Genomic DNA, 25775 nt, shown 5'->3' on the forward strand with positions numbered 1-25775 from the left:
GGGAGAATGGAGCAGAGCACAGCCATGGCCCCAGCTGCCACCAGCAAATGCTTCCCTCCTGTGGCTCTTTGCCAGCCCCACCTTAAATCCCCACCTGAGCCACACACTGGTTCTAGTCATGCAGGTAGAAGAAGAGGGGGAGGAGGGTGCTCTGCACTTGCTTCTTGCAAGGTACCGCAGGGCGGTACCATGGGGGCACTTGCCCCCGGTACCACAGGGCGCTGATCATGGCATCTGCCTGGGAGAGGAAATACCTGTACTCTGAGCTGGGGAAAAGAGCTGTGCTCCTCCCCGATCTCCGTCTTTCTGAGGACTTCATCTGGGACAACTTGGTCCCCAAGGTTATCGTGGAAGTGCTGTTCTTAGTGGATTTTGCAGGTGGGCTGGGCACGGTGGAGCCTCCACAGAAACGAGCCATTGGGGCACACCAGGCCCTCGGGAGCCCTGGCCCGTAGATGGCACAGCTATCTTGGCACCGTTGAGGACTCCTGCTGTGATGGCTAAAGAGAGCATGGGTTGGCTTCTCTTGCGATGCAGCGACTGACGGGCGCTTGGGCTTGGCAGAACGGGACTGGCTGCCAGGTCCTTTGGCCCACGTAGACATGTCCTGATCTCTGTGTGTCCTTCCTGCAGGTTTCACTGCGTTTTCAGAGAAGTGCGTCCAGCAGAGCGGCGCAGACAGAGGTGCTGACGAGCTGGCGCAAACGCTCAATGACTACAAGTGTGACGTTTTGGAGGGTAAGAGCCATGCTGCCAGGCTGTTGGACATCGTGCCCTGAGGCTGCTTGCCGAGGGCAGAGGCAGCCTTGCTGCTCCGCCTGCTCCTGCCTCCTTGGAAGGGCTGTGGAGCTCACTGCGGCCTGGGGGGACAGTGGGAGCCGTGGGGCTGCCGTGGCGAGGCAGGAGCGCAGCAGGTCTCTTCTGCTGCCCACTGTGACCAGGGAGGCCCAGCGGACTGGAGGCTGGCAGACGTGCCTCCAGGCGACAGGAAGGGCTGGAAGGACTTTCCAGGGAATTACAGGCCTGTCAGTCTGACGTCGGTATCAGGGCAGGTTACGGAGCAGGTGATCCTGAGTGCTGTGACACGGCACGTGCGTGTGCCTCCAATGGAGGGATCAGAAGCAGCCGGCATGGGGTTTTGAAGGCTCGGTCCCTCCTGACTACCCTGATCAACTATGACAAGGTGACCCGCTTAGTAGAGGAGGGAGAGGCTCTGGACGTTGTCTGCCTGGCTTTTTATAAAGCGTTTCATACCGCTGCCCACAGTATTCTCCCGGAGAAACTGGCTGCTCATATATATGCTGCCTGGGCGTATGTACTGTTTGCTGAGTAAAGAAGTGGCTGGATGGCTGGGCTCAAAGAGTCCTAGCAAGTGGCATTCAATCCAGGTTCAATCCAGTTGGTGGCTGGACACCAGTGGCATTCTCCAGGGCTCTGTACCAGGGCCTTTTTTGTTTAACATTTTCATCAGTGACCAGGAGGGAGGAGGGGATTGAATGCACCCTCCATCAGTAAGTTTGCAGACGATTCCAAGTTAGGCACGATGGTTGACTGGCTTGAGGGTGGGAAGGCTTTGCCGAGGTGGGCTGGGCCAAGTCCAGCCACGTGCCACTGAACAAGGCTAAGTGCTGGGTCCTGTGCTTGGCTCACAGCAACCTAATGCAGCCGCATAGGCCTGGGGAAGGGTGGCTGGAAATGTGCCCAGTAGAAAAGGATGTGGGGTTGCTGGTCGGCGGCCAGCTGAACATGTGCCAGCAGCGTGCGCGGGTGTCTAGAAAGGCCGATGGCATCCCGGCCTGCATGAGAACTAGTGTGGCCAGCAGGGCTAGGGAAGTGATAGCTCTTGGACACGGCAGCGGTGAGCCCGCACCTCGAATACTGCGTTCAGTTTGGGGCCCCGACCGCAAGAAGGATGTTTGAGTCGCTTGCGTGTGTACAGAGAAGAGCATCAAAGCCGGTGAAGGGACTAGAAAACAGGAGTTACGAGGAGCGGCTGAGGGCATTGTGGTTGTTTAGTCTGGAGAAGAGGAGGCTGAGGGGAGACCTCACTGCGCTTTCCACCTCCTTGCAAGGAGGCTGCAGCGCGGAGGCAGTCGGTCTCTTTTCTCAGGTGAGAAGAGATAGGCCATTAGGAGAGGGTCTCAATTTGGGGCAGGTTGTGCTTGGGTCGGGTATTAGGAAGAATTTCTTCATGGAGGGTGTGGTCGAGCATTGGAACAGCCTGCCCAGTTAAGTGATGGAGTCCCAGTCCCTGCAGCTATTTAAGAGATGCGTGGACATGGCACTAAGGTACATGGTTTAGTGCTGGGGACTCAGTAGGCCAGGTGGATGGTCGGACTTGATGATCTCGAAGGCCTTTTCCAACCTAGATCGTTCTCTGATTGCATGAGCAAGGGGACACCCTCTTTCTCAGCATCTGCCTCTGTGCTTGCAGAGAGACAGTTCCAGTTCCACGATGGAACACCGCTTTGGTGCCATTAGGACCCCGGGCAGGCTGGGGGCATCCAGTGAGTGCCAGCGTGCCAGTGACCTAGGGATGCTGGCACTGACATCTGTGTGTGGCCCTCATGAGCCCCTTATCCTGGGGGATGTCTCTGACCGTGAGCATGTGGTGGCCACCACTTTGGCAGCATTTGCAAGTGTCCCCGCTCAGAGACCTTCACCAGGCATCTGGACGTGGCCCCAGGCAGGTGGCTCTGGGTGGCTCGGCTTGAGTGGAGACGGGGGTGCGGGACTGGAGCAGATAATCTCCAGAGGTGCCTTCCAGCTTGCAGCGTACTGTGCTTGTGTAGCATCCCACGGCACTGCCTCCCAGCTCGCTGTGCAGGGGCCAGGGCTGTGGCCACAGTGGCTTGCCCCACGGCTTCCAGAAGAAGGCACCCCCATAACTCTGCCTTCCCTTCTCTTTCTCCGCAGATGTGCTGGATTTTGGAGGAGACATCCTGAAGTTTGGAGGTGTGTCCTTAGGAGGAGGCTGCCTCCGTGTCCTGCTGCTGTGCAGTGTTTCCCGCGGGAGCCGCTTGCTCTGTGCTCTGGCGTGATGGAGCAGCTCTCTGGCCGCTGCAGCTGTGGAGGAGTGCCGGGCAGAGGGTCCCCCCGCCACCCACCCTCTTCCTCTGCCGCCCTGGCTGGTGCTGTGGCTGGCCCGGCAGAGGGGAGGGGTCCCTGTGGCCAGGGTGCCGTCCCTCAGGAGGATGCCCTCCCACAAGCCCATCTTCCTCTGCACGCCGGCTGGCCGCTTGCTGCTGTCCCTCAGGAGAGCCTTCACCTTCCCCTCCCTTTCCCCAGGGGATGCTGTGCTGGTGCTGTGGAGAGCATCGGAAGCTCAGCTGCCTCAGACCATCGGCCTGGTGCTGCAGTGTTGCCAGCAAATCCAGAAGAAGCATGGCACTCGTGACACGCACGTGGGTGTGAAGCTCCAGCTGAAGATAGGTATGGGCGCTGCTGGGTCAGCTGTGCCACGTGCACAGCCCTGGCACTCTCCAGTGCTGCTGGCTGCTTCTTGCCTCCAGAGCAAGGCCGGCACCTCTGCAGGGGCCAGCGCCAATGGAAAGCCTCCCCTGCCAGCATTCCACACCGAGTCCCTGCACAGGCACTTTTGCCCTGCCTGCCGCTTGGGTAAGGCACGCGTCGGCTCTGGGAAGCTGCCTCATGTTCCGGCAGCCAAGCAGCCAAGGGTTGGTGTTGCTGAGAAGGATTGTCGCAAATGAGCAGGCGACAGCAGCGGACTGCAGCCTTCCTTACATCACCTGTGTCTCCCTGCTTGCTTTTGTTCCACCTCTTCACCTCATCTTCACCTCAAGCTCCACCCTTCCCCACTATCTGAGAGCCTCCCATCTTTCCTCAAGCAGACAGCTACAACCTGCGTGCCATCAAAAAGAGCAGGCACTGATCAAACCTGCTGTTCTGCTGGGCTGGTGGCACAGGCAGCAGGGTGAGATGCCCGGCAGTGCCAACACATCGTCAGCGTCGACTTCTTTGGTGTCTTTGCAGACACCAATTCTAATTTACAGTAGAATATCTAATGTAAATCTCCTTCTTTTTAGTCTAAAACCATTACTCCTCCCCCCTCCCTAATGCCCGTCTCCAGGCTGGGTTTCAGCTGAGCTGCTGGCCAGCTGAGGTGCTGGGGGGCCATAGAGGTCAAAAGCTCCCCGGTGTCAGTGCTTCTTCTCGCTCTCTCCCCAGGGATCTCCGCAGGGCAAATGACCTTACTGACTGCCGGAGACAGGGAGCAGCATTACTTCATCTGCAGCCAGGCCCTGGATGAAGTTATGGAGGCCCAAAACCTTGCGGTTAAAAGTGAAGTGATCCTCTCACCCACCTGCTGGGAGCTGTGTGAGCAGGAACAGATCCAGACCAAGCTTCTTGGTGGCAAACGGTCTCTGAAGGTAGGTGGACGGGTTGGCCTCTAGAGCCTTTCTGAAGACCCGCACCCGGAAGGGAAGGAGGCAGGTGCTAGAAGGCTGAGGCGCTGGACGTGGAGAGAGTTGTAGCCGTAAGGGTTGGTGGAGAGCTGAAGCAGTTGCCCTTCCACCTCAGGGGTAACTCTGGGTTGTGTTTGCTTGGCGTGAGGGGCCGAGGGAAGCACGGGAAGGGTCTGGGCCCCCGTGGGTCGCCGCAGCTGTCCTTGAGAGCTGGGGCATGCTTGGGTGATGCCTGCGTGGCTCTGGTCCTTCTGAGGAGGCACTTCTGTCCCAGCTGAAAATCCAGAGAAGTGGGCTTGCTGCACCAAGAGCTTCTGCCCTTCTCTGGAAAGTGAGAGTGGAGGGGCCGGCTGTGTCTCCTGGGGCTCCTTGGGGCGGCCAGTGGCAGTACTTTCCTTCTGCGTGTCTGCAGGTTCTGAGGATGGAGCACAGGTCTGGATCGGAACGCCAAGATGCTGCAGGCCGCTTTGACCAACACGCGAAGATGCGGCATTTGGAAAGGATAAGTGAGTCCCTGCTTCACCGTGTTCTGGGACTGGCGGGAAAAGTGGGGCCTGCCTGCTTCAGAGTTCCAGGGAGGAACTCCCTCTGCCCTCTTCCACCTTTCAGTCGACGTTCGTGCCTTTGGCCCTCCTGTGCTTCAGCTGAGGCTGTCGCTGCCGCCCCCTCCTGCCAGGGGACGGCTCCGGCCGAGCAGCTGCAGAGGGGAGCAGGAGGAAACACCAAAGAATCTCTGCTCTGCTTTGCCCAGCGCCAGCCCCGTCTTTCAGCCCCCTTCTAGTCCCGTCCTGCCAGTGAAGGCCTGCGTTTGCTTCCCTTAGGGCAACGAAGGCCAGCTCTTATCATGTCCAGTGATCGAAAAGTGGCAGCAAGGCTGAAGAAGCACATACCGGCAGCCGCTCTCAGGAAGGTAAGGCCACCGCTGCTGGAGGCTGCATTTTGGGAGGGCAGAAGAAGGTGTGCATTGCAGGGGTGGAGCTCTCGTGAAAACAGACAAACGAAAGGAAAAGCAGCCTGAGGCGGGAACCCAGGGGAACTGACGCCAGGGCTAGTGGTGCTGCATGTGCCAGGAAACTGCCCGTTTTGTGCTGCTCCTCAAAGAGGCGCGGGTGGCGGGAGGTGGCCTTCCCTCTGCCTTTTCCACGACTCTTGTTCTGGACGTGCTGTGGGCACGAGGCGAGGACAAGCGGGCGAGTCTGCTCAAGTCCCTGGGACGTGCCAGAGGGTCGCCCCTCGCGGCCGTACTTGTCACAAGATGGGGTGTTGCTGGAACATTCCCCTCCTTTGTCGTTTGTGCTATGACTGTGCTATGACCTGCCTGCCGCGGGCTGGCCTGCGATTGGCACCGAGCAGAGGACTTACCCTTCCTCCAGTAGTACCTGGTATTGCGAGCACGCCTGCTCTCCCTTGGTGTATGGCACGGGCCCAGAGGAACCCCCGGGAGAACAGGCTGGCAAAGCTGTCGTGCTCTTCCCTTCCAGATGGATGAGGATGTGCCGCTGCACCTGTGGTCTGAGCTACGGCCAGTCACCAGCCTCTTTGTCCAGCTGCAGTTTTCTGCAGAGGCCAACTTACTGGATCTTAGGAGGGGCCTCTCTAACGCCAACAGGATCATTTCAGCAATCCTCAGTCCTCACAAGGGCGAAAACAACAAAAGCCTCCTGTTTGATAAGGTGAGCGTGGGGGAGCAACCCCACCCCCAGAGGGTGGCCCTTGTCTGTTTAGTGGAGAGGGACTGAGAAGCAGCTCTGCCTTGCCGGTGGGATCAGTCCTCTGTGGCTTTGTGTTGACCTGCAGCTGTGCTGGTCTCCCTGGCGACTGCAGCGGAACGACATTAGCTGCTGGCCATGGGCACTGTAACCAGATGTGTTGCATCCGTCCTCTGCAGGGCTGCACGTTCCTCTGTGTGTTGGGACTGTCTGGAGCAAAGCTGCAGCACGAGAGCATCCATGCCTTGGAAAGCGCTCTTCAGATCGTCAGCATGTGCTCCGCGTCGCTGAGGAAACTTGAGTGAGTGTGTGGCAGCGTTGCAGGGCGTGCGTGCTGCCTGGGACAGCGCAAGGGGGCTGACCAGCAAGAGATGTGGCCTCCTGGCTTGGCCTCCTTTGTCCCTGGCAGGATTGAGGCAGCACCCTGAGAGGCAGCAGGCGGCCCCTGGGCTTAGCTCAGGGCAGCCAGGCGCAGGCCCTCCAAGCAGAGCCTGCCAGTCGTGGTGCTGGAGCGAGCCCTCACCAGGGCACGAGGCTCCTTGGTGCCAGAGGCAGGCCCCTCTGGGCAACAGGGCCAGGAACAGGGCTCGGGCCCAGCCCCGTGATCTCAAGCCGCTGGCATTGTAGGTGCTCTGTGGGCAGCACCTGCTTTCCTCCACTAATGAGAGGGGCTGTGGCCTGCTGCAGGTCGCAGCCATCGTGCCTCAGGGGAAGGGTCCAAGCCATCTTGCGTGCGCCCTCCCCGTGTCCCTTGTGAGCGGGGTGTGTTGCGCCCCGAGCTCTCCAAGTCCCCAAGACACGCACTGGCTGTGGGACAGCAGGTGGCCCTGGCTGGCGCCAAGGGGAGATGTGGGAAGGGGCGGAGCGGGGCGAGCAGGTCTGCGCCTGGGGCGCCACTGACTTTGCGCTTCTCTCCCCGTGTGCCAGGGCAGTGTCCGTCGGGGTCACCAGCGGGACGGTGTTCTGCGGCCTCTGTGGCCACCCTGAGAGGGCCGAACATACAGGTACCGCACCTTAGTCTGAAGAGTGGGAGGCTGGCGTGGGTGCGCTTAAGGATGTCAGTCATGAAGAGACGGGCAGGCTGGGGCAAGCACATATGCCACAGGCTGCCGGTGGCGGCCCAGATGGCACCGGTCTCCACCTGAGGTGGGAGAATGGGCTCAGAGACTTGTGGTTCCCGCTGGGTCCGCTTGCCCTGCCGCTGGGTTGACCTGTGCCTGAGGGTGTAGTCCCAAAGCTGGGGAAAAAAAAAACACAAGGAAACCTTGAGGAATATAGGGAGGCCCGCAGCTTGTGTAGTCTTTTCTATAGCTCGTATAGTCTTTTAGCTGAGAAAATAAGGGAGCAGAGAGACAGGCAGCCTTGAGCTAGCAGAAGCAAGGAAGATATGGGATAAAAGGTAAAAACAAGAAGGAGAACAACAGCTCCAGACTGATCTATAGTAACCTTTTGCTCATTAAGGGTCATAAACGTATTAAAAAACATACCCATCAAAATGCTAATGTATGCTGATGTGGGATTTGGTGTCCCTTCCTCCCCCGCTCTTCCTCTGTAATGTGCAAACTCCGTAGACATAAGTTAGGTGAGCTGTAATAGCCAATCAAAAGTAGCCAAAGAGATAGCTTTCACAAGTTTGCTGTGTATAAATAACGGTGATTCAAGTCTGAAGTGTGCTGGCTTTGCAAAAGATCGCCAAGCACCTGACTCTGCAGAGTTATATAATTAGTTATTTAATTAAAAGACCTTCGTGTGGATTTCAGCTCTGTGTGCTTATTGGTGCAGTCCACTGGGCATGCACCTATGGACAACAAGGGGAAGTAGCCCTTGGCCTTGAAGGGTGGGGCAAGGCCGCTTTCCTAACCATGTCAACGTGTTCTCTCTCTGTGGCAGTGATTGGCCATAAGGTGAACTTGGCTGCACGCTTGATGGTGCACTACCCTAGGCTGGTGTCCTGTGATGAAGCCACCTCCGCAGCCTCTCGCCTGCCCGGTTGCTTCTTCAAGGAGTTGCCGGAGACAAAGCTGAAAGGCGTTACCAATCCCGGCCATATCTATCAATATGTGGGAATCGCCGAGAAGTGGTGAGTGTCTTCCGAGCCATCTGGATGGGGGCACAGGGACCCCAAGGGTGCAACCTTGGCCGGCAAAGAGGAGCTGTGCAGCAAGAGACCAGCCTGGTCTCCCGCAGACATCCCTTCCCCGTGGCCAGGAAGATTCAAAGGCCTGGCACGGGTCTGCTTTGTACCTCTCTGCCTTTCTGTCTCCTGCTGCTAAGAGAGCCGGGAGTGATGCCAGTGGGGTGGGGAAGGTTGTCCTGGCTTTGGAGACGCACGCTAGCCATGCAGGCTTTGTCCAAGCGGCTTTCCGCTGGGCTCCCTGCGCTGTGCTTGCTCCACTACGTGCAAGGCTACGGCAGAGGTCATTCTGACGCAAGGAGGAATTTTTTCCCAGCTCCTTCTGCGCAGGAAGCTTTGGGTCAGTCATGTCGCCCTGGGGAAAGGTGGGCCACTGGGCCACTCTTCCTCCTGTCTGCCTGCTCAGTTCTCAGGTGTCCCTCTGGGCCATGGTTGGAGGACCTTTTGAATGTTAACGTTGCTGTCTCTTGAAAACTATCAAAAGACTTGAGCCAAAGGTGCCAGATGCTTGGTGTCCTGAGCCACTAAGTGACACAGGTCCTCCTTTCCAAGAGGCTTCTTTTGCTTGTCCAGGGTGGCAAAGCAGTCTACTAGCCTACAGCACACCCCGGCTTCTTTGCCCCATCTGGGTTTTCTTTGGTTTTGGCCTCTGGCGAGGCCTCTGGCCTCTGGCCTGACGTTCGTGGAAGACTGCGATGCCTCTGCCCTGTGCCTGGCCCTCCTCCCCCACCCCCGGGACTGCGCACCCTGCGTTCCTTTGCAGTAAGAACCAGGCGGCGTGAATCTCTAGCTCTCCTGTCTTGGCAGGCGTGGGCTACTGGGGGCCTTTTCTGCAGCTCAGGTGCCTTTTGCTTTTGCACCGCAGGGTTGTCACCGTGGAACTGACCGAGGCCAACGTGAGGCAGCCCTTCTCTGCCATCCGTATGCTGGTGGCCAGGGCTCTGGGCCTGCAGGCGGGTGAAACGTGCGAGGACAGGCAGCGCACCCTGCAGGCCAAGCTCCAAGGGGCGATAGAAGAGAGCAGATATTGCCTCCTCAATGACATTCTCCTCGTCAAGGTGGGAGCGAGAGGGTGAGACTGCCTCCTGAGGTAGTCTGGTTGTTGTCTGGGTGTTCCGCTGGGCAGGCTTAGCTCCGGGCTGGGAGCCGCGGGGCTCATAGCACCGCGTTCTGATTCCTGGGTCCGGGGAGGCTCCCTGTCTGTGGTGACTTCATGTCCTGCGCATGAGCCAGGTGTCTTGGTCAGCACCCTGGAAAGGCCAGTGAAGAGAGGCTCGTGTTGACCTCATGCAAAAGCAGAGGCGCTTTGTTCTGCCGTCGAGCTTGGTGGATAGGCATGCCTGGTCCCAGGATGATGTTTCTTTCTGACTCTGCTTTCCCGTCCAGTTTGCCGTCCCGGACAAGATTCGCAAGATGCATGACACTCCAAGGAAAAGGGAGTTGCACCTGACTTGTATGCAAGTGCTACAGAAGGTGAGCGTTCCTCCTTCCACCTGGGTCAGAGAAAGAAAACAACCCTGCCCGCTGCAGGCTCCACATCAGAGCGGCCTGAGTGGGCAGCAGGACGATGTGCCAGGGTCATCGCCCTTCAGGGCCCAGGAGCCCCTCCTCCCAGAAGCCCCTCTCGAGCCCTCCCCATATGCCTAGTAGCTCGCCTCCTGTTAAGTTGGAGGGTATGTGCCCTGGAGGAGGATTGACGCCTTCTGCGTTCCTTTGCCCAAGTTCCCTCCTTCAGAAGGGCAAGTGGTGCTTGAGGAGACCTTAAAGTCTCGCAGAAATGAACAGCCAGTAAGCTTCTGAAGAGGGAAGCGGCTGGGGAGAGACTTCTGAGTATTCTCCGTCTCCGGAGAGAGGGGCTACATTTCCTCCCCTAGAAGACGCTTGAGAATCCACCAGACCCCACACAGAACCGTCTGCTTTTTTCAGACCCTTGGAGGAGAATTCGGCATATTTGTCATCGACAACGCCCACTTCATCGACCCTGCCTCCTGGATTATCATGTGGCCCGTGCTCCAAAGCGTCACGCTCTTCATGGTCATGAGCTTAGCTCCTGGCCACGAGAGAACGGAGAGCTTTTTCAAAGCTGCAGCACAATGTCTGTGAGCACAATGTCCCAGAGAATCAGCTGTCTTCATCTGGAAGAGCTGAAACCTGCAGCTGTGGTGCAGAAAGCCTGCCAGGACCTTGGAGTGGTCAGCATCCCCAGGGATCTAGCAAGGTATGTTGCAGGCCAGGGAGTTCTTCCGGAGGGGCTGGACCTACGCCGCCCACGGAAGGAAGTCGCCCCGCAGGAAAGGAAGCACGGGGCCTTCTGGCAGCATCCTTGACTCCAGCAAGGACCTGGGTTTCTCCTTAAGACTCACCACAGCAGGCGGGAGCTAAGAATAGGCAGCTCCCAAGATGCAGCACGCGGGCAGTGACAGCCCTTTGCTGTTGCAGAGGAGGGAGGGCAAGGCAGGGAGGAAAGGGGAGAGAAGAGGAGAGAGGAGAGCAGAGGGAGGTGGGTGCCCAAGCCTTAGCGTGGCTGAGGCGTGCAAAAGGCTTTGACCTATGTGGCCAGGCTGCAGGAGGGATTCCCAGGAGCAGGGGTCCAGCCAGCTGCCAGAGCAGATCTGGGCTCCTGAGGACAGGGAAGGTCAGGCTTGCTGCGTTGTGCTTTGGACATTGTCCACGACCATTTCCCCACGGACTCCAGCAAACGGTGTAGGGTCAGGGGGTCCCAAACGCCCAAGCCAGTGGGAGGACCGCCCCCTTCTGAAGTGCGCCGTAGCTGTGACGAAGAGGCTGGTTACCCTGTGAGGCTGAGTGACTCGCCGCCCGCCCATCAGAACTGTGTCGCACCGTACTTCCCTGGTGTTGGTCACTGCTGGCTCTGCTCCTGCCCAGGTTCCTGATCCAAAGAAGCTCTGGCATCCCATATTACTGCGAGGAACTGCTGCGCTGCCTGCGTTGCAACAACATGCGCTTGTTCCGCACTGGGAGGCAGGACAAAAAAGCAGAGGACGACTGGGAGGGCTTGATCGGTAAGCACTCTTGTTGCGCACTGGCTAGATGCTGTTGCACCTCCCTCCCCCCCGCACGACCGTGTCCTGTGGCTCTCCAGTGAGTCTGGGCAGAGTCCGATCTGGCAGCAGGACAGAACTTGATCTGGCTGAGGCGTGGGCTCCCGCACACCTTGCTGTCACCTTGGCAAGCCACCAGCTCCCTTGAGAAGAAAGCCCTTCTGCAGGAGAGGGACAGACCTGGGAAACTGTAATCCAAAACCATAAATGCCCGCAAAGGCGCTGGGAACTGAGGAGCTTGGCAGTAATGCAAGAGCACTAATTGCAAGAGCAATGCCAAGCAGAGTGCTGTTGCCCTGGGGACAGCCTGCATGGGCTTTGCTTTTTGGATTATCACCGGCAATTTCCCTGGCTGTGGGAGGTAGCGCGGTCAAAGGCAGCAACTACTGCGTTCTGTCGCGGGACGTTCATTCAGTACAGCTGGGCAGCTGGTGTGAAGGCGGAAAAAGAGTTGCAAGGGCGATGCAAACAAAAACACTGCAGTGGAAACCGGTTTGCCCCGCTCACTGACCGCATTCGGTGCGGGCCATGAAGCGCACCCGACCGTGACAGGTTGGACTTGCCCCACCTTGTTCATGCGCTCCCTCTCTCTCTCTCCCCAGCTTCTGCAGTCGAGACTTCACACCTCGTCTCAGCCACCTCAAGCTCCAGTGCTGGGAATAACAGCGGCAGGGTCTGCACCATCAGACCAGACGTCAGCCTGGAGACCACCGTGCTGCCGGCCACCTTGAAAGGTGAGCGGCTGAGTTCGCGGCTGTGCTGGGGTCCTTTCCTGGGGTGCACATGAGAGAGGGGCTGGGCATCGGCATGCTGTGGAGTCACCCGCTCAGCCGGGGGGTCCGTGCCAGGAAAGCGACTCCGGTCTGAGCAGAAAGAGCTCTGTGCTTAAGGGCACAGATGTCCCCCTCCGGGCTGTGGACCAGCTGTGAGCCTACCTGTGAGGCGCACAGCAGTTGCGGGGAGCTCCAAGTCCAGCTCTGAGGTGGTGAAAGCGCTCTCTGTTCTCTGTGTGCACTGCTGGGCGTCAGCCTAGTTCAGCTCTGCTAGGTCGCATCGCGGGTCGCATGTACCCGCAGGATCGTGCCCTCCCCATCCTTGGTGGAGGAGCGCTTGTCTGGGTCTCTCTTATCCCTGGGCCTTGTGGCCTGTGGTTGCCGGAGGAGTGGAGCCATCCTGAAGACATTCCCCTGGGCTGCGATTGCCCAGCAGGTGCCATCTTGAGGAAGAGAGGCCAAAGTCTACCCTGTTTCCGATGGTGGAACTGTCCAGCCTCTCCAAGCTCAGGCTCTGGGACACAAAAGAGAGAGACGTTTTGCTTCTTCTTGACAGAGATTGCGCTGGCTGAGCTGGACCGGATCACGCTGAAGAAGCAGATGGCTTTGAAGTTTGCGGCCATCACAGGGCCGGTGTTTACCACCCAGCTGCTGGCTCACATCCTGCTCACCTGCATCAGGCAGCAGATGAATTACTTGTTGGACGTGCTGGTGAGCGACAACATCATTAAGTGGCTGAAGGACACAGGGGTGCCCAGAGACGTCCAAGATGCTGGAGAGGAGCCGTTCACCTCTCAGCAGGCAGGGAGCGGTAAGTGGTGGCAGTAACGTAGACCCAGGAGCGCTGTAGCTGAAAGGGGCCTTCCCCCACCAGCTTTGCGCAGAGGGAAATTCCCAGCGGCTGTTGAGAATGCCTCTACCACTCTGTCTGAGGCCACGATCCATTGCCTTGCAGGGGCGGAGAGGCCGTCTATGAGCGAGGAGACCACAGAGTGGCGGGCTGGCGTCCTGGCCTTCTGTGCCCCGCTGCTGCGGGAGGCAGCCTACGAGCTGTGGCCCGAGAGACAGAGGGCCAACGCGCAGCGCAAGCGTGCTGCGTTCCTGGAGAAGCACGCGCACAAATGCCGGAGCTGCCACGGAGGGGACTTTGTGGCCTTCCACCGCTTTGCCGTCCCCAGTCCCCAGGATGGGGAAAACTGCCAGGGCTCTGCGGACGAGGATGACTGGCACAGCTGGGAGGCCTTGGTGCTCGCTGGAGAACAGCTGAAGAAGGACAGGAGTCACAACCCTGAGGGTAGGCTGTGTGCGTGCTGCGGAGCCCCCTCCCTCTGGAAGCCCAGGCCCATGTGCTGGGGACCTGGTGGGCCCCAGCTTGCCAGGGATGAGCCAGGGGACGAGGATGATCACCGCAGCTCTTGTGCCCTGGGTCTGCTCGGCAGGAGCCTTGCAAGCCCGCAGCTCTTAGCCCGGGCTACGTGGGGAGGTCCTTGACACGCTCTCTCTTCTTCCCAGGTAGTGCAAATGCCCTGCAGCAGCAGCAGGCTTTCTCGGAGGAGGCCCTGATGGAAGGCCCTTATGAAGCTGAACGAAGCGGAGGCCCTGAGGAACTCCATGGAGAAGACAGCAACTGCGTTAGACTGCTTTGAGGAGGCGACCTTCTTCAGCCTCAAAGGGGAGGTAAAGCGGCAGGGTGACGCAGAGGGGTGTCCTGGAGGATGGAGCCGGATGCTTTCCCTTCTTGCAGGGGGCGTCCCTGCTATAGGCAGCCCCTGGTACATTTCTGCAGCCTCTGCAGGAGGAGAGGCTTGGGAAAGCGGTCCGTGTCTGCCCGTCTCCCTCTTCCTGTGCAGGTCTGCTGTAATCTAGGATGCGTGAGGCTGGCCAAGAAAACGACCAGGCGGGCGCTGAGCCTTCTGAAAAAGCAATTCCCTCAGACGCGCGCCGGAGCCTTTGTCAAGTCTCTGTGGGAAAGGTTTCAGGGTGCTCTTTGTGCCCCAAACAGAAGAACACCCTCCCTTCCGCCAGAGGCTCGGTAAGCAGCAGAAGGGAGCACATGGGAAAGGAAGAGTATTCTGGTGCCAGGCATTCAGGCCCAGGCCTGCCTGGACTTCAGGCCATACCTACGCTGTCCCATAGCTCATTAGCAGGACCGAGGCATTAAGGCACGACGTGTGAGTCAAACAGCGGGCAGTGCAGCCTCACGCTGCCCCCCTGTGCGGTCCCTGGGCCTTTGGGTAGAAAGCAGCTTGTGCCGAGGGATGCACCTGCTGGCACGTTTCGGATGAGGCCAGGGGTGCCTGGGAACAGAGAGATGTGAACAGGGAGGACGGGCTTAACAAGGGAAGGAAGGCAGTCTGGAGTGACCTCCAGGGACGGGATGGGGTTGGGTTAAGGTGTGCGTGCGGGGCGGGGAGCGTGATGATGAGGAGGCGCAGAGTTGCGATAGTCCTTCTCCTGCTGGTGCCTGGCATCACTTCCCCCCCCCCCCCCAGTCCCGTAGTGCCAGCACACCCTCTGTAGCGGTCGGCTGCCCCTGGCAGCACTTCTTCATTTGCGCACTTCCATGCCGGCAGCCCTTCCAGCACCAGCTCCCTTCCTCTGAGGAGGCGGACGTGTCTCAGCCGCCACCCCACTTTCCCCTGCCCAGCCTGACTTGGTGCTCTACAGCCGTGCCTCTGGGCTCAGCAGTTTCTCTTGTGTGCCAGGAGGAAGAAGCTCGCCTGGATGCTTCAGCAGACCCGCTGCCTCTCCTTACTGGGGCACCTCTACAGCCTGGAGGGCACATCAGGAGGACGGAGGTTCTCCCGCCTGGCAGCTCTCATGAAAGCCAACAGGGACGGGAGAATGGACTCCTCTCAGGAAGAAGACTCCCTCTCCGCCAACTGCCTTTGCGTCCCTCCTCTTCTTAGTGTGTCTTAATAAAACATCTGTTGTCTTACGGTGGTGGTTGTCGGGGCTCGCCAGGGGAGGTTCAGGTTGGAAATAAGAAGAAAGTTCTTCTCAGAAAGGGAGAGCTCGCTCCCACAGCGAGAGATGCGGGGCACTGAAGAAGGCCCGTCAGCACAAGCTGCATTGCCGGGGAGGCGGTCTGAAGGCTCCCTTGGGGCCCGTGTGGGCACCTGGAGGGAGACGGCATGGTCAGGGTGGGACACGGGCAGCTGCCAGGGGCTGGCACCGGTCTGCAGGGCAGGCAGAGCGCTGCTGCCACCGTGCCAGCATTGGCCTCAAGACCGGGGCGGGGAGCCACGGGCCAGGCTGCTCTGTGCCCACAGAGGCCCGTCCCACCCCCACTGGGGGGCACAGAACCCCCAGCGCTGTTGCGACCGCTGGGCTGGTGCCCGGGCAGCTCAGCCTTCCCCCCCTCCCCGCCCCACTGGGTGTCCCCTCGCCTTCTTCTCCGCTCCCAGTTTGCCATCGGGCAGGTGCCTCCCCTCCAGCCTTGCTCAGGGCAGGTATTTCCTCCCCGAGACGGCGTGGGGTGCGTTTTTCTGCCGTTTCCCTTTGTGGGTTTCCGGGAAAACGGTTTGGGAAGAGGGAGAGGCACAGGCACAGGGAGAGGAGAGGAACGGCACGGGGGGGCGTTCCGGAGTCCCCGCGGGGTCAGGTGGGCTGCTCCGTCCCGAGGCATGCTGGGAGCTGTAGTCCTGTCTGCAGCTCCCTTCCCAGGCTGGTGGGGCTGGAGGCCGTGCTGGCTCCTGCAAGCCCTGGCAGGGGCTGCACCCCTCTGCGTGGCCCAGGGCACTGTGCGGGCCAGGGTTTCTGCAGTGAGCACGCTGGCAGCTCCAGGGTGCTCATGCCCAAGAGAGCAAGGGAGCATTCAGCCTAGACATCTGGCGGGTCCCTGTGCGTAACATGGGGTCGACAACTGTTGGGCGCCACACCACTGGCCTCAGACACCTGCACGCACAGCTGGGATGCCCGTGAAAACTCTAGTGCCTAGGTATCCGTGGCTACGCACCACTGCTGAGCACTGCTGGGAGCAGGCAGGGCGGGCCTGGAAAACGCCCGTGCCCACCTTCTCGGCCCCTGACAGCTCTAGGGCTGCAGGAAGCCTCCCAGCGGGCTGTTCTGTGGAGGGCGGCGTGTGGGGCTGGATGTGGGGCAGGGAGAGGCCCCTCCGCTCTGGCCCTTTGTGTGGGTGGAGGCGCAGCAAGGGCAAAACGGCTGTGGTGGGCCTGGTGCAGGCACGGAGGGGCTCCGCACCTTTCTTCTGGATTCAGGAGCTTCGGCCCCAGGGTGAGGCACGTTCAGAGGGAGCCTTGCTAACAGCCCGTGCCCCTGATGCGCAGGCCCTCCTGAGGGGTGTTGCCCCCTCAAGCGACCGCTCAGCTTAGAAATCCCCACCTGAGCCACACACTGGTTCTGGTCATGCAGGTGGAAGAAGAGGGGGAGGAGGGTGCTCTGCACTTGCTTCTTCATCTCCGTTTCATGGGTGCCCTCTGCCACCTCCATGGCGTCCTTGCAGAGAAGGATGGAGAGCTCTCTCACGCAGCTGGACTCCTGGTGAGACAGAACAAGTGAGGACCTCAGTCCAGGCTCTTCCGAGCTCACAGTGAGCAAGGGGTCGGTGTGGCTGATAGGGAGACACGCTCCTGGCTCCCACTCTGCAGTGAGCTGTGGTAGGTAAGGCCGAGCGTGCAGGCAGTGCAAAATGGCTCAAGACGCAGGAAGGGCAAGGCAGTGGGTTGCAGATGCTCCACCCTGGGGCTGGCAAGGGGACACGTGGCAAGGGGAGAAGCTGCCACGGGCAGCGAGGGGCCGAGGAGAAGTTGCCGTTGTGGAGCACACGTCTGCAGGGCTCTGCACAGGGAGGGACTGCCCCAGCCGGAGAGCCCAAGAAGCACCAAGCAAAACGTTTCCAGCACGTGCCCAGGGGTCGTGGTGGGAGAAGAATTCGCAGGCCAGTGAGACACGCGGAGAGGGACGCACCACCCCCAGGCCACGTTCACGTGTCCCGTGGCCACGCTGGCCAAACCTCCGGCTTGCCCACCAGCCTTACGTTTTCAAAGAGGGGCAGGAGCCTCTCCGGCAGCTGCAGAGCGATGGGGCCAGCCACCTGCCCATCTGCCAGGCGGAGTGCGTTGCGGAGGACAGTCAGGGCCTTCATACTGATGGCGCCGTCGGCATCCTGCAGTTGCTGCATGACCTCTGGCAGCAGGCCTTGCAGAGTTACTGCCTGCATGAAACACAGCAGTTCTTTTTCAGGATCACCGAGGACCACTCCAGCAGAAGCCCTTTGCTTACAGCGGGCGCAGCCCAGGGCAAAGGTCTGTCTCCAGGCCAGCACGGAGCATGCTGAGGCCCCTCGGGACAGAAGGCTGCTGCGTTGGGTTGCAGAAGCAGCCACTTGTGTCAGCCTGGCCCCGTGTGGGGGCTCATCGTCCCAACCTCAGCAGGATGACTGCTCTGAGTAGAGTGCTCCTGCAGCTGAGGCAGCCCCGCGCTGGCTGGCCTGGGGCCTGGCATTGACCTCTACCTGGCACAGCAGGAGATGCCTTTGAGCGGACACCGGTGCCGCTCTCCTCGTGCTGCACAGTCCAGGGGCTGGCCAGAAGCGCTCAGGGGCCGATGAAGAAGGCAGTGAGAGCAGTGGAGCCACTACCGCCCCTCCCGATTCCTGGCAAAGTCCAAGCAAGCCTCTGCGGGCAACAGCGCCTGCAGGCCAGCCCCAGGTGGGTGCCGCCACTTGGCCCAGATGCCCCCACTCACTGTCTTGGGTCTCGTAGGCAGCACGACGACGCTTGTGACCGCCATCCTACGCAGCACCAAGGACTGACTGTGCATGTGTGACTGAAGAAGGGTCAGGATGCAGTCATCGATGTGCTGCTCAAAGTCTACGCAGTCCAGCAACTGAAAGACACTCAGCAGGCCCGTGAGAGCCTGGCCCAGCCGGCAGGACTCCTGGCAGTACGCTGAATCACCCCTCCCACACAGCTCGGGGCAAGGGCCCCGGAGCCAGTCACAGCTCTGCCTCGCGGCACGTAGCGCAGCTCCCTCGCCTGCTGCTTCTGCCCGCTGAACCACTTGCAGCCTTTTGCTCCCCGGACTTTCGGAAGAGGTTGTGTGCAGCGCCGGGGCGGGCTCCGTGCCTGTGCGCAGTGGGGCCCCAGCAGTGCACGTGGCCCTGCTGGGCTCTGGCTCCCGGGCCTCCTGACTGGGGAGCCCCAGGGGAGGCTGTCGTTCGGGAACAGGGGAAGAGTGGAGGAGGGGACGGGGAGGGGAGTGCAGCCCCGCTGGGGGTGAGCGAGGCCTGCTCCAGGAACTCACAGCCCAGGAGCGGACGCAGCTGTGCTGTGGGCCGAAGCCATCGTGCTCAGACCCTGTGCGTTGCATCAGCAGGCTTCTCAGCACGTCCTCTGCAACGCGGGGCTCGGAGACCATCGTCTGCCACATGGCCGTGGCAACCCTGCAGAGACAAAGCATGCTGTCGGTGGGGCCACCCCAGCCACCGCCCCTCGGCCTGTGCCGGCCCTGGGCGTCCTGAGCTGTGCCAGAGGTGGATGGGTGGGCCCCATACCCATCGCACCACGGGAAGGCCTCCAGCAGGCCCTGGACCGCATGCTCGGGGTCCAAGGAGGTGATCTGGAAAAGGGTCCTGTTCAGGCTGTCCAGGAGTGACTCCTTGCTGACCGACACCAGGCAGTCATGGATGATCTGCATGACCCATGGCACCTGGACGAGAGACGAGGGAGAATGGAGCAGAGCACAGCCATGGCCCCAGCTGCCACCAGCAAATGCTTCCCTCCTGTGGCTCTTTGCCAGCCCCACCTTAAATCCCCACCTGAGCCACACACTGGTTCTAGTCATGCAGGTAGAAGAAGAGGGGGAGGAGGGTGCTCTGCACTTGCTTCTTGCAAGGTACCGCAGGGCGGTACCATGGGGGCACTTGCCCCCGGTACCACAGGGCGCTGATCATGGCATCTGCCTGGGAGAGGAAATACCTGTACTCTGAGCTGGGGAAAAGAGCTGTGCTCCTCCCCGATCTCCGTCTTTCTGAGGACTTCATCTGGGACAACTTGGTCCCCAAGGTTATCGTGGAAGTGCTGTTCTTAGCGGATTTTGCAGGTGGGCTGGGCACGGTGGAGCCTCCACAGAAACGAGCCATTGGGGCACACCAGGCCCTCGGGAGCCCTGGCCCGTAGATGGCACAGCTATCTTGGCACCGTTGAGGACTCCTGCTGTGATGGCTAAAGAGAGCATGGGTTGGCTTCTCTTGCGATGCAGCGACTGACGGGCGCTTGGGCTTGGCAGAACGGGACTGGCTGCCAGGTCCTTTGGCCCACGTAGACATGTCCTGATCTCTGTGTGTCCTTCCTGCAGGTTTCACTGCGTTTTCAGAGAAGTGCGTCCAGCAGAGCGGCGCAGACAGAGGTGCTGACGAGCTGGCGCAAACGCTCAATGACTACAAGTGTGACGTTTTGGAGGGTAAGAGCCATGCTGCCAGGCTGTTGGACATCGTGCCCTGAGGCTGCTTGCCGAGGGCAGAGGCAGCCTTGCTGCTCCGCCTGCTCCTGCCTCCTTGGAAGGGCTGTGGAGCTCACTGCGGCCTGGGGGGACAGTGGGAGCCGTGGGGCTGCCGTGGCGAGGCAGGAGCGCAGCAGGTCTCTTCTGCTGCCCACTGTGACCAGGGAGGCCCAGCGGACTGGAGGCTGGCAGACGTGCCTCCAGGCGACAGGAAGGGCTGGAAGGACTTTCCAGGGAATTACAGGCCTGTCAGTCTGACGTCGGTATCAGGGCAGGTTACGGAGCAGGTGATCCTGAGTGCTGTGACACGGCACGTGCGTGTGCCTCCAATGGAGGGATCAGAAGCAGCCGGCATGGGGTTTTGAAGGCTCGGTCCCTCCTGACTACCCTGATCAACTATGACAAGGTGACCCGCTTAGTAGAGGAGGGAGAGGCTCTGGACGTTGTCTGCCTGGCTTTTTATAAAGCGTTTCATACCGCTGCCCACAGTATTCTCCCGGAGAAACTGGCTGCTCATATATATGCTGCCTGGGCGTATGTACTGTTTGCTGAGTAAAGAAGTGGCTGGATGGCTGGGCTCAAAGAGTCCTAGCAAGTGGCATTCAATCCAGGTTCAATCCAGTTGGTGGCTGGACACCAGTGGCATTCTCCAGGGCTCTGTACCAGGGCCTTTTTTGTTTAACATTTTCATCAGTGACCAGGAGGGAGGAGGGGATTGAATGCACCCTCCATCAGTAAGTTTGCAGACGATTCCAAGTTAGGCACGATGGTTGACTGGCTTGAGGGTGGGAAGGCTTTGCCGAGGTGGGCTGGGCCAAGTCCAGCCACGTGCCACTGAACAAGGCTAAGTGCTGGGTCCTGTGCTTGGCTCACAGCAACCTAATGCAGCCGCATAGGCCTGGGGAAGGGTGGCTGGAAATGTGCCCAGTAGAAAAGGATGTGGGGTTGCTGGTCGGCGGCCAGCTGAACATGTGCCAGCAGCGTGCGCGGGTGTCTAGAAAGGCCGATGGCATCCCGGCCTGCATGAGAACTAGTGTGGCCAGCAGGGCTAGGGAAGTGATAGCTCTTGGACACGGCAGCGGTGAGCCCGCACCTCGAATACTGCGTTCAGTTTGGGGCCCCGACCGCAAGAAGGATGTTTGAGTCGCTTGCGTGTGTACAGAGAAGAGCATCAAAGCCGGTGAAGGGACTAGAAAACAGGAGTTACGAGGAGCGGCTGAGGGCATTGTGGTTGTTTAGTCTGGAGAAGAGGAGGCTGAGGGGAGACCTCACTGCGCTTTCCACCTCCTTGCAAGGAGGCTGCAGCGCGGAGGCAGTCGGTCTCTTTTCTCAGGTGAGAAGAGATAGGCCATTAGGAGAGGGTCTCAATTTGGGGCAGGTTGTGCTTGGGTCGGGTATTAGGAAGAATTTCTTCATGGAGGGTGTGGTCGAGCATTGGAACAGCCTGCCCAGTTAAGTGATGGAGTCCCAGTCCCTGCAGCTATTTAAGAGATGCGTGGACATGGCACTAAGGTACATGGTTTAGTGCTGGGGACTCAGTAGGCCAGGTGGATGGTCGGACTTGATGATCTCGAAGGCCTTTTCCAACCTAGATCGTTCTCTGATTGCATGAGCAAGGGGACACCCTCTTTCTCAGCATCTGCCTCTGTGCTTGCAGAGAGACAGTTCCAGTTCCACGATGGAACACCGCTTTGGTGCCATTAGGACCCCGGGCAGGCTGGGGGCATCCAGTGAGTGCCAGCGTGCCAGTGACCTAGGGATGCTGGCACTGACATCTGTGTGTGGCCCTCATGAGCCCCTTATCCTGGGGGATGTCTCTGACCGTGAGCATGTGGTGGCCACCACTTTGGCAGCATTTGCAAGTGTCCCCGCTCAGAGACCTTCACCAGGCATCTGGACGTGGCCCCAGGCAGGTGGCTCTGGGTGGCTCGGCTTGAGTGGAGACGGGGGTGCGGGACTGGAGCAGATAATCTCCAGAGGTGCCTTCCAGCTTGCAGCGTACTGTGCTTGTGTAGCATCCCACGGCACTGCCTCCCAGCTCGCTGTGCAGGGGCCAGGGCTGTGGCCACAGTGGCTTGCACCACGGCTTCCAGAAGAAGGCACCCCCATAACTCTGCCTTCCCTTCTCTTTCTCCGCAGATGTGCTGGATTTTGGAGGAGACATCCTGAAGTTTGGAGGTGTGTCCTTAGGAGGAGGCTGCCTCCGTGTCCTGCTGCTGTGCAGTGTTTCCCGCGGGAGCCGCTTGCTCTGTGCTCTGGCGTGATGGAGCAGCTCTCTGGCCGCTGCAGCTGCGGAGGAGTGCCGGGCAGAGGGTCCCCCCGCCACCCACCCTCTTCCTCTGCCGCCCTGGCTGGTGCTGTGGCTGGCCCGGCAGAGGGGAGGGGTCCCTGTGGCCAGGGTGCCGTCCCTCAGGAGGATGCCCTCCCACAAGCCCATCTTCCTCTGCACGCCGGCTGGCCGCTTGCTGCTGTCCCTCAGGAGAGCCTTCACCTTCCCCTCCCTTTCCCCAGGGGATGCTGTGCTGGTGCTGTGGAGAGCATCGGAAGCTCAGCTGCCTCAGACCATCGGCCTGGTGCTGCAGTGTTGCCAGCAAATCCAGAAGAAGCATGGCACTCGTGACACGCACGTGGGTGTGAAGCTCCAGCTGAAGATAGGTATGGGCGCTGCTGGGTCAGCTGTGCCACGTGCACAGCCCTGGCACTCTCCAGTGCTGCTGGCTGCTTCTTGCCTCCAGAGCAAGGCCGGCACCTCTGCAGGGGCCAGCGCCAATGGAAAGCCTCCCCTGCCAGCATTCCACACCGAGTCCCTGCACAGGCACTTTTGCCCTGCCTGCCGCTTGGGTAAGGCACGCGTCGGCTCTGGGAAGCTGCCTCATGTTCCGGCAGCCAAGCAGCCAAGGGTTGGTGTTGCTGAGAAGGATTGTCGCAAATGAGCAGGCGACAGCAGCGGACTGCAGCCTTCCTTACATCACCTGTGTCTCCCTGCTTGCTTTTGTTCCACCTCTTCACCTCATCTTCACCTCAAGCTCCACCCTTCCCCACTATCTGAGAGCCTCCCATCTTTCCTCAAGCAGACAGCTACAACCTGCGTGCCATCAAAAAGAGCAGGCACTGATCAAACCTGCTGTTCTGCTGGGCTGGTGGCACAGGCAGCAGGGTGAGATGCCCGGCAGTGCCAACACATCGTCAGCGTCGACTTCTTTGGTGTCTTTGCAGACACCAATTCTAATTTACAGTAGAATATCTAATGTAAATCTCCTTCTTTTTAGTCTAAAACCATTACTCCTCCCCCCTCCCTAATGCCCGTCTCCAGGCTGGGTTTCAGCTGAGCTGCTGGCCAGCTGAGGTGCTGGGGGGCCATAGAGGTCAAAAGCTCCCCGGTGTCAGTGCTTCTTCTCGCTCTCTCCCCAGGGATCTCCGCAGGGCAAATGACCTTACTGACTGCCGGAGACAGGGAGCAGCATTACTTCATCTGCAGCCAGGCCCTGGATGAAGTTATGGAGGCCCAAAACCTTGCGGTTAAAAGTGAAGTGATCCTCTCACCCACCTGCTGGGAGCTGTGTGAGCAGGAACAGATCCAGACCAAGCTTCTTGGTGGCAAACAGTCTCTGAAGGTAGGTGGACGGGTTGGCCTCTAGAGCCTTTCTGAAGACCCGCACCCGGAAGGGAAGGAGGCAGGTGCTAGAAGGCTGAGGCGCTGGACGTGGAGAGAGTTGTAGCCGTAAGGGTTGGTGGAGAGCTGAAGCAGTTGCCCTTCCACCTCAGGGGTAACTCTGGGTTGTGTTTGCTTGGCGTGAGGGGCCGAGGGAAGCACGGGAAGGGTCTGGGCCCCCGTGGGTCGCCGCAGCTGTCCTTGAGAGCTGGGGCATGCTTGGGTGATGCCTGCGTGGCTCTGGTCCTTCTGAGGAGGCACTTCTGTCCCAGCTGAAAATCCAGAGAAGTGGGCTTGCTGCACCAAGAGCTTCTGCCCTTCTCTGGAAAGTGAGAGTGGAGGGGCCGGCTGTGTCTCCTGGGGCTCCTTGGGGCGGCCAGTGGCAGTACTTTCCTTCTGCGTGTCTGCAGGTTCTGAGGATGGAGCACAGGTCTGGATCGGAACGCCAAGATGCTGCAGGCCGCTTTGACCAACACGCGAAGATGCGGCATTTGGAAAGGATAAGTGAGTCCCTGCTTCACCGTGTTCTGGGACTGGCGGGAAAAGTGGGGCCTGCCTGCTTCAGAGTTCCAGGGAGGAACTCCCTCTGCCCTCTTCCACCTTTCAGTCGACGTTCGTGCCTTTGGCCCTCCTGTGCTTCAGCTGAGGCTGTCGCTGCCGCCCCCTCCTGCCAGGGGACGGCTCCGGCCGAGCAGCTGCAGAGGGGAGCAGGAGGAAACACCAAAGAATCTCTGCTCTGCTTTGCCCAGCGCCAGCCCCGTCTTTCAGCCCCCTTCTAGTCCCGTCCTGCCAGTGAAGGCCTGCGTTTGCTTCCCTTAGGGCAACGAAGGCCAGCTCTTATCATGTCCAGTGATCGAAAAGTGGCAGCAAGGCTGAAGAAGCACATACCGGCAGCCGCTCTCAGGAAGGTAAGGCCACCGCTGCTGGAGGCTGCATTTTGGGAGGGCAGAAGAAGGTGTGCATTGCAGGGGTGGAGCTCTCGTGAAAACAGACAAACGAAAGGAAAAGCAGCCTGAGGCGGGAACCCAGGGGAACTGACGCCAGGGCTAGTGGTGCTGCATGTGCCAGGAAACTGCCCGTTTTGTGCTGCTCCTCAAAGAGGCGCGGGTGGCGGGAGGTGGCCTTCCCTCTGCCTTTTCCACGACTCTTGTTCTGGACGTGCTGTGGGCACGAGGCGAGGACAAGCGGGCGAGTCTGCTCAAGTCCCTGGGACGTGCCAGAGGGTCGCCCCTCGCGGCCGTACTTGTCACAAGATGGGGTGTTGCTGGAACATTCCCCTCCTTTGTCGTTTGTGCTATGACTGTGCTATGACCTGCCTGCCGCGGGCTGGCCTGCGATTGGCACCGAGCAGAGGACTTACCCTTCCTCCAGTAGTACCTGGTATTGCGAGCACGCCTGCTCTCCCTTGGTGTATGGCACGGGCCCAGAGGAACCCCCGGGAGAACAGGCTGGCAAAGCTGTCGTGCTCTTCCCTTCCAGATGGATGAGGATGTGCCGCTGCACCTGTGGTCTGAGCTACGGCCAGTCACCAGCCTCTTTGTCCAGCTGCAGTTTTCTGCAGAGGCCAACTTACTGGATCTTAGGAGGGGCCTCTCTAACGCCAACAGGATCATTTCAGCAATCCTCAGTCCTCACAAGGGCGAAAACAACAAAAGCCTCCTGTTTGATAAGGTGAGCGTGGGGGAGCAACCCCACCCCCAGAGGGTGGCCCTTGTCTGTTTAGTGGAGAGGGACTGAGAAGCAGCTCTGCCTTGCCGGTGGGATCAGTCCTCTGTGGCTTTGTGTTGACCTGCAGCTGTGCTGGTCTCCCTGGCGACTGCAGCGGAACGACATTAGCTGCTGGCCATGGGCACTGTAACCAGATGTGTTGCATCCGTCCTCTGCAGGGCTGCACGTTCCTCTGTGTGTTGGGACTGTCTGGAGCAAAGCTGCAGCACGAGAGCATCCATGCCTTGGAAAGCGCTCTTCAGATCGTCAGCATGTGCTCCGCGTCGCTGAGGAAACTTGAGTGAGTGTGTGGCAGCGTTGCAGGGCGTGCGTGCTGCCTGGGACAGCGCAAGGGGGCTGACCAGCAAGAGACGTGGCCTCCTGGCTTGGCCTCCTTTGTCCCTGGCAGGATTGAGGCAGCACCCTGAGAGGCAGCAGGCGGCCCCTGGGCTTAGCTCAGGGCAGCCAGGCGCAGGCCCTCCAAGCAGAGCCTGCCAGTCGTGGTGCTGGAGCGAGCCCTCACCAGGGCACGAGGCTCCTTGGTGCCAGAGGCAGGCCCCTCTGGGCAACAGGGCCAGGAACAGGGCTCGGGCCCAGCCCCGTGATCTCAAGCCGCTGGCATTGTAGGTGCTCTGTGGGCAGCACCTGCTTTCCTCCACTAATGAGAGGGGCTGTGGCCTGCTGCAGGTCGCAGCCATCGTGCCTCAGGGGAAGGGTCCAAGCCATCTTGCGTGCGCCCTCCCCGTGTCCCTTGTGAGCGGGGTGTGTTGCGCCCCGAGCTCTCCAAGTCCCCAAGACACGCACTGGCTGTGGGACAGCAGGTGGCCCTGGCTGGCGCCAAGGGGAG

General features: G+C 59.9%; 1 protein-coding gene across 1 annotated transcript; it reads left to right on the forward strand.

Moving 5' to 3' along the window:
• Nucleotides 1-227: 227 nt before the first annotated feature.
• On the forward strand, nt 228-15024 carry LOC308186656 (adenylate cyclase type 10-like; the record flags this gene model as incomplete). The annotated part of the gene is given in 22 exon segments (XM_080608776.1): nt 228-378; nt 634-738; nt 2917-2955; nt 3289-3432; nt 4189-4391; nt 4840-4933; nt 5249-5337; nt 5909-6100; nt 6316-6437; nt 7064-7140; nt 8027-8216; nt 9136-9328; nt 9657-9743; nt 10197-10358; nt 10361-10488; nt 11157-11293; nt 11935-12066; nt 12662-12916; nt 13061-13399; nt 13618-13736; nt 13956-14068; nt 14811-15024. Coding segments are annotated over 22 exon segments (3285 nt in total).
• Nucleotides 15025-25775: the final 10751 nt, after the last annotated feature.

This window comes from Anser brachyrhynchus, assembly GCF_964034855.1.
Source record: "Anser brachyrhynchus genome assembly, contig: SCAFFOLD_120, whole genome shotgun sequence".
NCBI classification, from domain to species: Eukaryota; Metazoa; Chordata; class Aves; order Anseriformes; family Anatidae; genus Anser; species Anser brachyrhynchus.